Source organism: Lemur catta, chromosome 13 (genome assembly GCF_020740605.2).
Source record: "Lemur catta isolate mLemCat1 chromosome 13, mLemCat1.pri, whole genome shotgun sequence".
Classification (NCBI taxonomy): Eukaryota; Metazoa; Chordata; class Mammalia; order Primates; family Lemuridae; genus Lemur; species Lemur catta.
The window spans coordinates 63920645-63935135 of NC_059140.1; the positions used below are offsets into that span (position 1 = coordinate 63920645).

General features: G+C 43.7%; 1 protein-coding gene across 1 annotated transcript in view; it reads left to right on the forward strand.

The window, feature by feature from the left end:
* Positions 1-288: 288 nt before the first annotated feature.
* Positions 289-14491, forward strand: part of LOC123649083 (guanylate cyclase soluble subunit beta-2-like) — a 39430-nt gene continuing 25227 nt past the window's right edge. Inside the window, exons 1-5 of the mRNA XM_045567000.1 lie at positions 289-407; positions 1814-1901; positions 11031-11130; positions 11980-12176; positions 13280-13391. Coding sequence (XP_045422956.1) covers positions 289-407; positions 1814-1901; positions 11031-11130; positions 11980-12176; positions 13280-13391 — 616 coding nt within the window. The remainder of the gene's footprint in view (positions 408-1813; positions 1902-11030; positions 11131-11979; positions 12177-13279; positions 13392-14491) is intronic.

The window sequence follows — 14491 nt, forward strand, 5'->3', positions numbered from 1 at the left end:
CTACAGGAAAGAACAGGCTGCCAGACCCAGGCAGGGGTGAATTGGTGGTCCCATGAGAAGGCTGGGGACTGCCACATAGTTTATCACATTTCTGAAGGTCCTGGAGGTCACATATCGTTTTTGGGGTTTTCAGAAGGCAACATGTGAAGTTTAAATTGAGGTCTTGCCCTTCGTGTTTCTATTTTGCTCATGGGCGCAGAAGGAGGGCACAATGTCAGAGAGGCTCATAGGCCCCTGGGAGGTGAGTGAGAGGTGACATCAATGGGCAGAGAGCACCCCAGGGCAGCAATGGCGGTGCACGGCAGTCCTCGGTCACCCGGGCCCCACGCCGGCTTCTCTGAACAGCTGCATCCGATGATGCTTAGAAGCCACAGCATAGCCGTGGACCCAAACAGGAAACTTTACAGGTGGAGGGAAATTCAGAGAACTTCTTTCTAGTCCAGGCTCCTCAACTGCGGGCACAAGGACCCCCAGGGCTGTCTGAGAATCCCTGGGGCATGTGCGTGTATCGGAGAGGGAGGGATGCTTGAGGAACACCAATCTCACCCCCACCTCCCTTATTTTATAGATAAAGAAACTGAGGCCCAGAGAGGGAAAGTGATTTTCCCTGGTGGGTGGGGCGAGCCCAGTCTGTGGGGAGCCCGTTCCCAGGGGCACAGCACAGGAGTGACATGAGGTTGAGCCCAAGATCCTTCTCTTGGCAGCTAGCTAATCCTGGCAAGACACTTAACCTCTCTGAGCATCAGCTTCTTCAACAGTAAAAGGGATGATAAAGAATAATTTGTCCCTCTCTTGGGCTAAAAGCAGATGCTTAATAAACAGAAGACATCAGGAGGGCTCAGAAGTAGGTTTCATTTCACACAAGAAAGAACTTTCTATGAAAGAGAGCAGTCCGTAAGTGGAAGGTGCTGCTTTGCAGAGAAACGAGCTTCTTATCATTGGACACATTTGAGAAGAAACTGAAGACCAGCAGTCAGTATAGTGCAGGGTAGGAAACTGAATAATTAGGAAATTCCACACCTCTCACACTTCCAAGATTTTATGGTTCATTCTGGGATAAACTTGAGTGTTCTGTACTCATCTCTGTTCTTTAGACATGCTCTCTGCTGCCTGGGAGCCTGTTCTCTCTGGCCAGAGACTCTTCTTTGCCTGCCCATCCTTTGGGCTCAGTTAAACCTTCCTTTCTTGGAGAAGCATTCCCTGACCAGCCTCCTTCCCCCATGTTGGCTGAATTGCCGACTACAGTTTAATGACTCACACCAGGGCCAAGCCAGGAGTGCAAGTCTTCTGACACCCAGGCTAAGCCTCTTTTCGCCAGGTTTGGTTAGCTGTTGCAAGACCAAAGTCCATCAAAAACTCCACAACACGGCCAAGTACATTGCAAAACAATGAGAAACTCAAGCAGCTGAGAATCATTTAGAGAATGAGGCTCAACGATCATCGAGTTCCAAGTTCACTACTGTGTGTTGTGTTCTTAACATGTGCCAAGCACAATACCACTTGCTGGGGGTTCAAAGGTAAAAATAAGTCACAATGCTCATCCTCAAGGAGCCCAGTCTAGAGGTAAGACCAACAATCTTTATATACATTAGGGAAATGCGCAGCCTATTCTGGGTGTTTGAGAAGGGAGCTTTGGGCCCAAACCAGGGCCCAGGGAAGCCTCCTTGGAGGAGTTGACTCAAACACTCCAATGTTTCACTGCCTTATGAACAAGAGTATTCTCAATACATTATATCTTGCTGAATCAGTGAATATATTCCTGGGGCAAAGCTCCCACTGATGGGTGCACATTGCACTATGATTTACCTTCCAGGGCTTCTGCCGAGGTGCAAGACGCCTTCATGACTTACACGGTGTATGATGACACCATCACCATTAAGCTCATCCAAGAGGCCTGCAAGGTTCTGGGTAAGCACAAAAAGGCTTGTTTTGGTTTCTTGGGGCTGCCATAACAAAATAGAGTTGATTCTCGTTATTCACAGTGGTTATGTTCCATAAAGTTGCTGCAAACACTGAATTAGTGAATACTGAAGCATTGCTCCTAGTGGAAATTCAGGGTTACGTTCCTCAGAGTCTCTGATCGCAACATTTTTGTCAACCAATCAATGTATGACTTTGTTTTATGTGTGCATCTGTTTAAAGACACCATATTTTCTGTATATAGTTGATTCATTAACATTGAACTCAGGGTCAACAGCACTATAACGCATGTCTGATGAAGCTAATCTAACATATGTATTTTCTCTGTAAGGCATGTCACAGTCCTCTGGTGCTAGACAGCACTATGCTTGGCGGTCATTTTAAACAGCAAAATCACCAACAAAAAGCACAAAAATGTGAAAAACATGACACTAAATAGATAGCAACAAGGACACTTGTTTATGAGAATTAAAACAAGGACATAGAACATTGCTTTATTCAACCTTAGCTTGGAGCATTCATGTTGGGAGATGCAAAGTTTCATCATCTGTCCAAGTCTACGAATGACCTGACAGCTCTGTGAGTATTGATTTTGGGGCTACAGATAAATTTTAGCAAGTGGGTAAACTAGTGAATATGGAATACTCAAATAATGAGGATCAAGTCTATCGCAAACAACAAAAATTTGTTCTCTCATAGTTTGGGGGCCAGAAGTCCAAAATCCAGTTGCTGGTAGGACCATGCTCCTGGGAAGAATCTTTCCTTCTCTCTTCTAACTTCTCTTTTCAACTTCTCTCTTCTAACCCCAGATGTTCCTTAGCGCATGGCGGCATAACTCCAATCCCTGCCTCCGTCTTCACATGGCTGTCTTCCCCCTATATGTCTGCGTCTCTATGTCTAAATTTCTACCTTCTCCTAAAGACACCAAACATAGTGGATTTAGGGTCCACCCTACGTGACTTCATCTTAACTTGATTACATCTGCAAAGTTTCAGTTTCCAAATAAGGTCACATTCATAGGTTCCTGGTAGACATGAATTTTTGAGAACACCATGTAACCCAGTGCAGGGCTCATGTGTGATACTTTCCATTTGTGTGGCCTTAGGCTTCTTATAAGACAAAAATTATGATCACCACTACACTGCACCACTACCATCCTGTTTGGCCTTGATGTTGGCTTTACAGGTGTGGCAATGCCTTTGAAATGGCTTGCGGCAATTACCTCTGGGTGCCAGGAGGAGCAACACTGAGAATCCCCATGCCAACCACCCTTGTGCTTACCCGGCAATGGACCTGCCGTGCTGTGCAGGGTGCCAAAGGCCCTTCTCCTCTGTCTGCTCCAACATCACACGTTTTCCCATCTGCCCAGACATGAAAATAACACAAGCAGGGTCACAGTGGGGGTGACCGTGTGTGGACGGTCCCACTTTCAATGCACCACACAGACAGACCCCCTCTTGGTCCTAACATGCGCTACTCAGCATAAGCAAAGCCGGGGGCAGCAGCCCTTCTAGCCCACAGCTCGGCAGGTCCATGGTTCCCAGCGGGGGCTGGGAGCCACAAGCAGCTCCGATGGTTTGCAACTGCCCCTTTCTTAGTCTAGCTTGGTAGGAGGAGCATCCAGCTACTTTCCCTGCACAGAAAGAATGAAAATCATTAAGTGGGAATTCTGTAATGAGAGGTGACTCATTTTCATCTGAAAAAACCGGAGTTTTGACAAAGCTTAGAAAATAAAAGGGTAGAGAAAAGCTTAGAATGGGTGGTGAAATGAAGCCCACCATTAGTCTCTTCCTGACTTTATTTCAAGGGATCCCGGCCACAGGGGGATGTGGCGGCTGCGTCACGCCATCTCAGCTTGGTTCCTAGCCCTCTGCCAAAGGGCATCTTGATATTCCAGAATAAGAGGGAGGAGTTGGAGTCTACGCTGTCACACCAGCTGTGGGACCTTGGGCTGGACTTTCACTGAGAGTTGATCTCCTCCCCCAAAAGGAATGATACCTCAAAGCATTATGGGAAGGAAGGAATTAAATGAGATAAATGCAAGGCACTTAGCAACATGCATGGCACATACTGGGTGTTCAGCAAATGTGACTGAATGTTGAATCTGAAGAAAAGGCTCAGATATTTCTATGTTTTGCACCTCTGGATGCTGTCCCTTAAAAGTAGAGACAGGCTTTGCTGTTCACTTCAAATGGCTATGCTGAGAAAGAACATTCTGAGCCCTTTGATCAGTGCTCAACCAAGTACATACAGCTCAGGGGCCAAACCTGGGCCCTTGCCCGTGTGTGTCAATAAAGCTTTATTGGAACACAGCCATGCCCAGTCTGTGGCTGCTTCTGTGCTGCAACGGCAGAGCTGAGTAGCTGTGACAGAGACCATATGATCTACAAAGCTGAAAATACTTCCTATCTGTTCTTTGCAGAGAAAGTTTGTCATCTCATGCTGTAGTCTAGAAGAGAATGGATCTTTAACAAACAGATCTTTTTCAAGATCTTAAAGATCTCTTTTTACTTAAGAACTGCTATGGACTGAGTCAGGTGCCCCCTAGAATTCATATTTGGAGATGGGGCGTTTGGGAGATAATTCGATTTAGATGAGGTCACGAGGCTGGAGACTTCGTGATAGGAAGGACACCAGAGAGCTTATTCTCTCCCTCCCTCTCTCTCTCTCTCTCTCTCTCTGTCATGTGAGGACACAGTGAGAAGGCTGCTGTCTGTGAGCCAGGAAGAGGGCCCTCACTAGAAATCAATCATGTTAGCACCTTGACCTTGGACTTCCAGCTTCCAGAACTGTTGGAAAATAAAATTTCTGTTGTTTAAGCTACTTCATCCATGGTATTTTGTTATGGCAGATCTAGTGGACTAATACAAGAACTCCAAGAAGTTTTTAGCTCTCCAGGAAGAAATACTTTATCTCATATGACTCCAGTCCATTTTTGTAGCTGTGTGTGATCATAGACACTATATGGTGTCCACCACCTTCGGCAGGGAGATGCCACCACACACCTGCCCTGCTGAAGTCACGTTCCAACCCAACCTATACATGCAGCAGCTGCAACCAGTTTATAGACCAATGTGTGGGCTGCACCGTGTCACTTTCCTCCCCAAAGCCAATGAACATCGCTGGCGTTTCTCTCTGTCTAGCTTTGAATATTAAAAGTCTTTTTTCTTCTTCTTGTTCATCTCCATGACATCTGTCGGCCTGTATCTGCGAGGGTAGCTAAGTATGGTGAGTGTGTTTTTCAAATAAAAAGTTGGGATACAAAATTGAGTAAACACATGCATGAGATGTGCAATCAGGATGGCCTTGGGAAGCCTGTGGTCACTCTGTGTATACACAGCTCCCGGGAGCGAGACAGCAAGGCCCAGACAAAGGGAGGATCACAGGAAGGACATTTTACTGTTTAACAAAACATACTGGTCAGTTGAAACTAACTCCTCCCTTTGACAGAGAAAAGTGCGTGCTTAGTCACTACTAGCGAGGGTTTGCTTTCCAAGTGGGCTCCCGAATGCAATTTCCCTACCTTAGAGCAATTGTTGGGACTTTTCCAGCCCACTCTGCCACTGCATCGCTCTGCGCTTTCTCATTAGCATAAATCAGGATGGGACCAGATGGCAGGTTGGGCACTGCATAAGGAATTGTTCTGTATATGAATAAGTGCCTACTTAGTGTGTAAGTGGGTTATTAGGGATCTGAAGTGACAAAATTCAAAACAACACACAACAGCCATTTGGCACAGCTGTGTCCATCTAGACTCTGCTTGCTAAGTAAAATGCACATCAACAGTTAGCTATCAGCAAATGCCAACAAGCCTTGTCTGCACCTACCTCTTTAAAAATAAGAGGAACAATGTAAAATTTACAAAGTCCTGAAAGCAGGCATTATAACATTTGCTCCTTATCATACTCCTCAGAGGATGGGACAAGTAACCCAGACTGTGCAAGCAGCCAAAAATGGAGACTTGAATTCAGGTGCCCTGATTCTGGCACTGGAACCCACAGACTGGAGGAGGAGTCGACCATGTCTCTAGCGAGGGCTTTGGAATCAGACAGGCCTGGGTGAGCCCCCTGGCTATACCAGTTCCTATTAATAATAACGCAGCCTGGGCCAAATTGCCCATTGGCAATGCAGGAATACCTGTGACACCCCCCTCAGAGGGCTGTCCTAAAGATGGAATCAAATTATGTGTGCAAAGGGCCTAGCAGAGTGGCACTCAACAAAGTACCTGTCCCTCCCCACCACTTGCCACCCAATAGACCCCTGGCCCTCCGCTCTGGCTTCAGGTTGAGCTGGCCACTCTGCCGCATGTTTTGATGGGGGTCAGGCAGTTTCTTACCTGCCAGGCTCACGTGGGACTACTTTGTCTTTGCTAGGACAGCCCACCTGACAGCCTTAATCTATTTCCAGTTTCTTTTTTCTCTATGCCTGAGTGAATTTACTGCCACATCTGAACCCAACCCTACCGAGTTAGAGTCTCCTTCTTTTTTGCAAACTACAATATCAGCATGGGTAGCTGTTTCTCTCCTTTTCTTATACTCCTTTTTCTCCTACTCACAAAATATTTCCCCATACATTATCTCATACCCGACTTAAGTGATATCAAATGAGCAGAGTATGCTAGATGAATGGCTCTTTCTAGATACCTGAAGCTTAATCCTTGGGATACCAAAGCTTTGGGGGAAAAAAATTACCCGATTTCAATAAAAAATTTTGTCACGTGTAGAGCATACACTTCCCTTTCTTGTGAAACAGCACATGCTTTTCCGGGTGATGGGAGGCGGTGGGGTCTACAGGAGGGCTGGCCCTGAGTGGGCCTTTTGCCCCAGAGGCTCAGCTTAAGCGGCTGTGGTGTCACTGCATTCACCTGCCAGCCCTCGCTGGGGCGTTCGCAGGTCCCTCTGTCCCCCTGCCCTGGACAGCCCACCTCTACTCCTGCCAGTCCCTCGTGGTGTATCCCAGCAAGAAGTAAACATTCCCTGGTGGCACAGAAGAGCCAACCTTGTTAAGTCAGAAAGCTGGAGTTTGTGCACCATTCCAGTTGAAAAGCCTGTTAGAATTCTCCACACCCCTCCTGGGAAGCCAAGCATAGACGCTTTGGGACAGTTATTTTCCTGCTAACAAAGTATTTTATTTAAAAAAAAAATCAAAACCACTTTTTAATAGAGTTTTTAACATATACACAAAAGTAGAAAGAATTATATACTGACACCTACATACCTTTCACCCAGCTTCACTAATTATGAATATTTTCCCAATCTAATTTCATCGATCTGGTTCCTCTACTCTTTTTCTGTTTTTGTTTTTGCTGGAATGTCTTAAAGCAAATCTCAGGTTTCCCATAATTTCACCCATAAATATTTCAGTATGAGTCTCCTCTAACAAGATAAAGACTTTAAAAAATATAATGATAATACCCTGAAAATATTAGAGAGACCCGGGTCGTATCTCAGCTGGCCATGGGTAAGTGTGGTCTTTGTGGTCTTATTACATGAGATTTCTGAGGTCTTTTCAGGGCAATCAGCAAAAACCTTTTACTTTGACATGATTTCAAGCTCGTAAAAGGTTTGCAAGAATAGTATTAATACAAAGAATTCCCATATCGTCCTCATCCATATTCCCCAAATGTTAATATTCTACCATATTGGCTCTATCCTGCTCTCTATATTTTTTTCCTGTATTATTAATATGTTGCAAACAGGATGCCCTTTCTCCCTAAAAATGCTCTTATATAGCTACAGGGCAGTGATCAAACTCGGGAAATAGAGACATAGGAACACAGAGACAGTGCTGTTATTTCATCTACAGACACTATTGAGATTTTTCCAACTGACCCAACAACAACCTTTAGAACAAAAGAAAATCCTGAGTCATGTCAGTTGTCATGTCTCTTTAGTCTTCTTTAGCTTGAAACAGCTCCTGAGACTCTTTTGGGGTGATATCTTTGGAAAACTTTGGTCAGCTGTTTTGTAAAATGTCCCTCAATTCGGGATTATCTGATATTCCTCATGATATATTCAGGTTATGCTTTCTTGGTAGGAAGACCACAGAAGTGATCTTTTGTCCTTCCCAGTTCATCTACCAGGAGGCATATTGTGTCAATTTGTTCTATTATTGGTGATGTTGACTTTCATTTTCTAGATTTCTTTCTTCTAGTTTTCTCCACTGTAAAGTTACTCTTTTGCCCTTTGTAATTAGTATCTTGTCGTAGAGATACTTTTAGACTATGTAAATATCTTGTTGCTTCAAACGCCCTCTTCCATAATTTGTGATTCTTGTCTGAATTGATACTTATGATGGTAGTCAAGTGTTATTTTTAAGTATATTATTTCTTTTACATTTATTAGTTGGACTTCCATAAGGAAGAATTTCCCCCTCCTGTCATTTGTTTATTTTTTTCAGTGTAGACTCGTGATTCTTAATTTTAAAAATCGATTGTAATCCTTTACTTTCATTATTTATTTTGATGCTCAAATTCTTCAAGATTTAGCCAACAGGAGTCACTCCAAACTGCCCCTGTGTCCTTTTGACATGTCCCCATCATTCTTTGACCACTTCTTTACTTCTGAGATGACAAAATGTTATAGTCTCATCTCCTTTTTTCCCCCCAGTCCTGGAATCTGCCGTTTCTCCAGGGAGCGCTGCTTCCTTTTAATGTAGAATGGCATTTAAAAACCAAGATGTGGACACTAGGCAAGCTCACTGCTACCAGGATATCACTGATTTTAGGATCTTTGAGTGGACGGAGCTGGAACATAGATATTACACACACACACACACACACACACACGCACACACGCACACACACATACACACAACGCACACTCACTCTCCTATTTATCTCTCTATCCATCTATCTAAGACCATGATGGGTTTTGTGGTCTTGTTACGTAAAATTTTCTAATCCAATACCAAGGGTTTGTGGTGCTCTTTCCCTTTCCATAATTGTAACTTCATGCCCAGTGAGAAACCTGGCTCCCACCGTCCACAATATATTTAGTTACATGCTCAATCCATGAATGTTCAGAAACGAGATTCAGAATTGCTAATCCACACCACTGTGAAAAGGAAGCCTACCGACTACAGTTAAATATTTGTTTAAAGTTCTTTTTGTTTTTGGCCTGAGGACACAGCGGTCTAAATACTATGTTCAAATGTTACTTGGTTAATTTTTTCCCTGGGTAATTTGTTATTCAAAACTTTCTGTTGAAATGCTGTTCTGTTAATTTGTTTCTGTTCATATCCCATCTAAGGGGTTTTCCCCATCCTTGTTGATCTTATTTATTTCAAGCTCATGAAACACCAACATGATTCCCCATGCCAGAATTCTTCTAAAAGTTATGCTCAGAGAAACGTCATTTCTCCCCATTCCACAATTTTTCTAACCTTTCCACCCCAATCCTGCCAATGTCTCAACTTTTTCACTTATTTATTTAATTAATATCTATGGAGTGCCTACTGTCTGTCAAGCACTTTTTGAGACATTGGACACAGAGACAAAATGAACTAAACAGGAAAAAATAGCCTATCTCATAGGGACATGTGGATTGAAAAAGACAGGATCTAAAAGTCTCTAGCATTGTAATGAGCCCCGAAAAGGCATTCCATAAATAATAACTCTCTTCCTTCCCCTTCCTCTTCTCTCTGTTCAACATGGCCAGTTTTAAAATTATAATAATTTGCACGACAACCTCCTTTCAAATTTTTTAGCTAAAGCATGACAATCAGAATATGAAGGAATACAGTTAGGCTCCTTTGGTACTCTTTCATAATATTTTTCAATATCACATCTTTCATCTGAAATCTGGCTAATATATTAAGTCACAGATCTGGAGAAGGTATTAATATTCTTCCATTCATTTATTAAATTTAAAAATATGGAATATACTTTGTGTTACAGATATCATTCTCACCATATTATATCACCCTGATGAATAAGAATAAAAAGAATTGAGGTTCTGAAGTCCCATGTTCATTATGTTTATACCAAATCCTGCTACCCTTCTCTCCCCCCTCCCAATACGCCAAAACAATATTATTAGAGAAGCAGTGGAATAGGGGCGTGGAGCAGGAGCACGAGGATTTCCCCTTCAGCTGCTCTGTATTCGGCTACCTTATTTTCACTACGTAGGATTTGGATATAATTTTTTATCAATTTTTAATTTCCTATTTTATCAAATACTTTTCACGTGTGCTGCCTCATATCCTCTTTAGGTTTAGTCAAGATGTAAACACACATATATGCAAACATAACACACTTTGTCTATGTACGTACTTGCAGAAATACTCAGTAAGTATTTGGGGGAAAAAAAGAAACCCATTTTAACTACCAACCTCCACTGTGGAAGAGGACAAAGATCTTGCAAGGGACCCACCTCCTTAATGTCCTACCTAGCTCCCACCACAGGGTGCTGAGTTGCCTGCTGACCAAGCAGAGGAGGAAATCACTTTTCTTGGAGACACTCCCAGGCTAAGTTTTTACCTTTCTTTCCTAACATACCCCTCACATACTGTGAAATGGTGCGTACTTGAATGGAAACATTTATCCCTGGAGAAAGAGGATCTCTTCCAATGTATCCTTGAGGGTTGTAGTTTCCGAATGTGCAACTTAACATCACAGACGACATTATCCTTCCAGAACAAGAGATTAATTAATTAATTCCACTTGCAAATTCCTCTGAGCTTCTGACCTGAGAGTACAGATGCCTGTGGTCACTTGGTCACAGGCCAAACATGGCAGACTCACTAAGGCTTCCTGGTCCCCACCAGCCAGACATGTCTTGGAGTGTGGGTAGAACTAGCTGGGCATTATCCAAAGGCTCATTTGGGGGTCAAACATTGCTCTATTGTTAATTTAGCTTTAACTTCCCTGAGCCTCCGTTTCTTACTCTTTAAAATGCAGCTAACACTCATCATATAGAGTTGTTTAGGATACAGGAGGTATAGTATAAAATTCCTGCCATATAGGAACTACAACCATGCTAGTTTTTATGTGATTGGAGAGAGGTTTGGGATATAGTTCTGTGTAAATAGTATCGTTTCACAAAGCCTCAAAAGCATAATATAAACAATTTGTGTCCATTGGGGGAAAATGTGTTGTGTTTTTTAATTAGGAGATGAATGCACCATCGTTTCGAGTGGAGAGAGCTGCAGAAGGGAAAATGCTTCTCCATTACTACTCAGATAGAAGTGGTCTGTGCCACATTGTGCCAGGTATGGGAATGACTTAACTGGTCCCAGCTATGATGGTTCTGGAGTGAGGAAGCCTTCTCCACAAATTCTCCAGCATGGCTAACAGCCAGCTGTGGGTAGGAAGTTAAAACTCTCTTATAATGTCTGAAACTTTGTATCATCTGGATCATTATTCCCAAAGTCCTTGAGCTTTTAAACTAAGTTTCCAAAATTCCACAAGAAGGAATAGTTTAGTTGTGATAATTCTGCATATATTATTTTGTATCAGCTTTTTGTTTGTATTTAGCATTGTAGAAAAAGCATGCTTCTGTGTTTTTGCATTGTCTTTAAAACCACATCTTACATAGCTGAATGATATTCCATATTGTAATTATCTTAACTAATCCCCTATTGTTAAACTTTTAGTTGATGCTAATCTTTTGCTATCATAAACAATGCTGTGATGAACATCTTCATGCATTTTTCCCCATATTTTCTGTTGTACCCCTGGGGTGGATTCCCAGAGGAACATTTTTTAAAATGCAATCCTTAATGCTTTGTAACTGAATTTTGCTTACATGATCTCCAGAGTTTGTTTGTTTGTTTGTTTAATAAGTTAAATGCCTTCCTGAAATAAAAAAAAAAATGAATAGATGCTAAACTAATAATTAGAGTGGAAGGGATATATTTGGTGTCCAGACTTGTATAACTTCAATCTCTGCATATTTTTATTTCATTAGCTATCCTATGCTGCCCATTTTGACGAAGGGCCTGGGCTTGGTGAACTCTGGAATATTCACCAGAAGTTGTATAATTTGATTGTTTTATGATTTTTGCCAACACAACTGCCTTCTGCTGTCACTCACTGATATAGGTGTCCTTCTGCCGCAGGTATCATTGAGGCTGTGGCCAAGGACTTCTTTGACCTGGATGTGACCATGGATATCCTTGACATGAATGAGGAAGTGGAGAGGACAGGGAAGAAGGAGCACGTTGTGTTTCTGATCGTGCAGAAGGCTCGCAGGAAGATGAGAAAGGCAAAGCCAGCCAGGTTACACGACAGTCAGGACATCCGGAGTGACCAAGAGGTACTGGGTATTCTATGTCTTCAGAAAGCACAGTTCCCAGTACAGCTAAGTACAGCTACCAGTTTTGGAGCAATCTATGCAAACAACAGAATCAACTGGACCTTCTAATAGTGAGGTTAAGGCTGAGTTTCTCAATTTCAGCACTATTGACCTTTTGAACCAGATAATTCGTTGTTGTGATGGACTGTCCTTTGCACTGTAGGTCTTTAGCAGCATCCCTGGTCTCTACCCATTGGGTGCTAATAGAACCACACCCCCTCAGTTGTGGCAATCAAAAATGTCTCCTGGCTTTGCCGTGTGTCCCCAGGGTGGAGACAGGGGGCTGAAATCATTCCCTGTTGAGAACTGCTAGGAGGCTTTCTGGGATATACCTGAGCCTAGAAATTTTTCACCTATAAAAATATCAGTATGAAGGATTTGAAACCTAGTGGCTTATTTCTCAATCCCCCTGAGATAAATTGATCTCTCAAGTCCACATTGCCCACTGCTGCAGCTGGAGCCAGTCATGGGTCCAGAGTCAACTTAAGATCCTGTACTTGGTCACTTCCATGGCAACTCGAGGGGTGAGCATTACCTGTTTAGGTCCCACATCTGTTAGGTGAACACGTAGCTGGTACAGATACCCAGGTAAGTCTGTGATTCCTTAGAGTATCCAAAGCCCATCTCTGAGTCTGTCCACTGCAGAATCTTCAACTAGTGATTTTCCTGCCAGATATCATCCTGGTCGCCTCTTGAGATGTTATAAAATGTTATTACTAGCTGAGTGCAGTGGTTCTTTCCTGTAATCCCAGCACTCTGGGAGGCTGAGGAGGGAGGATCATTTGAGGTCAGGAGTTCAAGACCAGCCTCGGCAAAATACCCACATCTCTACCCCCTCCCCCGAAAAAGTCAATGCTGCTTTTGATAGAGAACTATCATGAGGATTAATTAGAGAAGAAAATCTTAGAAGTTCCAATATTTTGGTGGAATTGATTTCATAAGTCCTCATGCGGTTCCTCTGGCTACAGACACGCTTTCTCATTTAAAGGTGGACCCAAGCACAGCAAATGGGGTTTGTGCATCCCAGTCACATGACAAGATGCTTCTCTCCCTGCCATCTGCAGGCCCTCCAGGCAGCTTTCCTCAGGATGAAGGAGAAATATTTGAGTGTCTCTGCTTGTCTTGTGAAGAAGTCCCGCTGGGATGTTGTGAGAAGCATAGTCGTGTTTGGAAAAGGTAAGTGGGTTGTTCTCCCAAGCTCGGCTCTTAGATCAGAGTGTCACTTGGTTCTCAGGAGTAGTGGCCAGCGTACACAGATGGGGCCAAGTCCTCTATGCTCATGAAGCCACTGATTCCTGCAGAGTCATGGCTTCTAACTTTGAGATCTCAGACTCTAACTTGCCTTTCATTACCGCTTTTATTTGTGGGGGGGTGACATGGAGACACTGTCTGTCTCCCTGTCCTCAGGGACAACTGCTGGAGAGAAGGTTGGGATCAGTCTGAGCTGGGGACTGTATGATGAGGAGGATGAGTACTGGTGTATTTTCAGTAACAAGCTCCTCTGCTGGATTCAGGCCTTTCCATTAGGTCACATGGCTGGACTGGAGATCCACGGGTGATAATCACTGTTGTCCAGTCATGCAAAGGACACCAAATTGAAAGCCAAGAAAGCAAATTTCTGGCTCTGTCCCTGAGGAGCTGTGTGACCTTGGACAAGATCCTCCGTCTACCCAGTTTCCAAATGAAGGCAGCAGGCTTGCTAAGGTGCACCTGTGGGCGTTGAACTAGTCTAATGATTAGCACCTAATGCCCGAGTTAGAATAAGGGCTCTGGCCCGCTGGGAGAAGGGAGCTAGAGTGCTGCTTGTCATGGCACGATGGGCCAGGTGACATGCATCTGGGAGAAGGTCTGCCGGGCTCAAAGGGCTGCATTTTGTGTCCTTCAAGCCATGGCAAGTGAGTCAAATACACAATTGACATCCTTTGTCTAGGAGATTTTCATATCAAAAAGGCTCCATTTCGAATCTCTACCCCCTGCCAAATAGGACTGTTGGTTAAATTTTCATGTGCCACCCCAAACTGTCAGTCTAAAAAGCTCCATGGCAAATGTCCCTGACGCTGGGCCCGGCGCACACGCTCTGCTCTGCTAGCTCATTGTCTGGCTGTCACCGTTTCAATGCCGACTCTGTGTTCATGGCGAGACGTACTCAATTGGCCCAGAAACTCTTCAGCGGCAGGCAGAAACTTGGCAGGGGGCAGGAGGGCTTCTCAACCTGGTAGCAAGTTTTCTGTTTGTTTTAATTTGGAAGAAGAATTGCTGTGGCCATCTGGAGACGC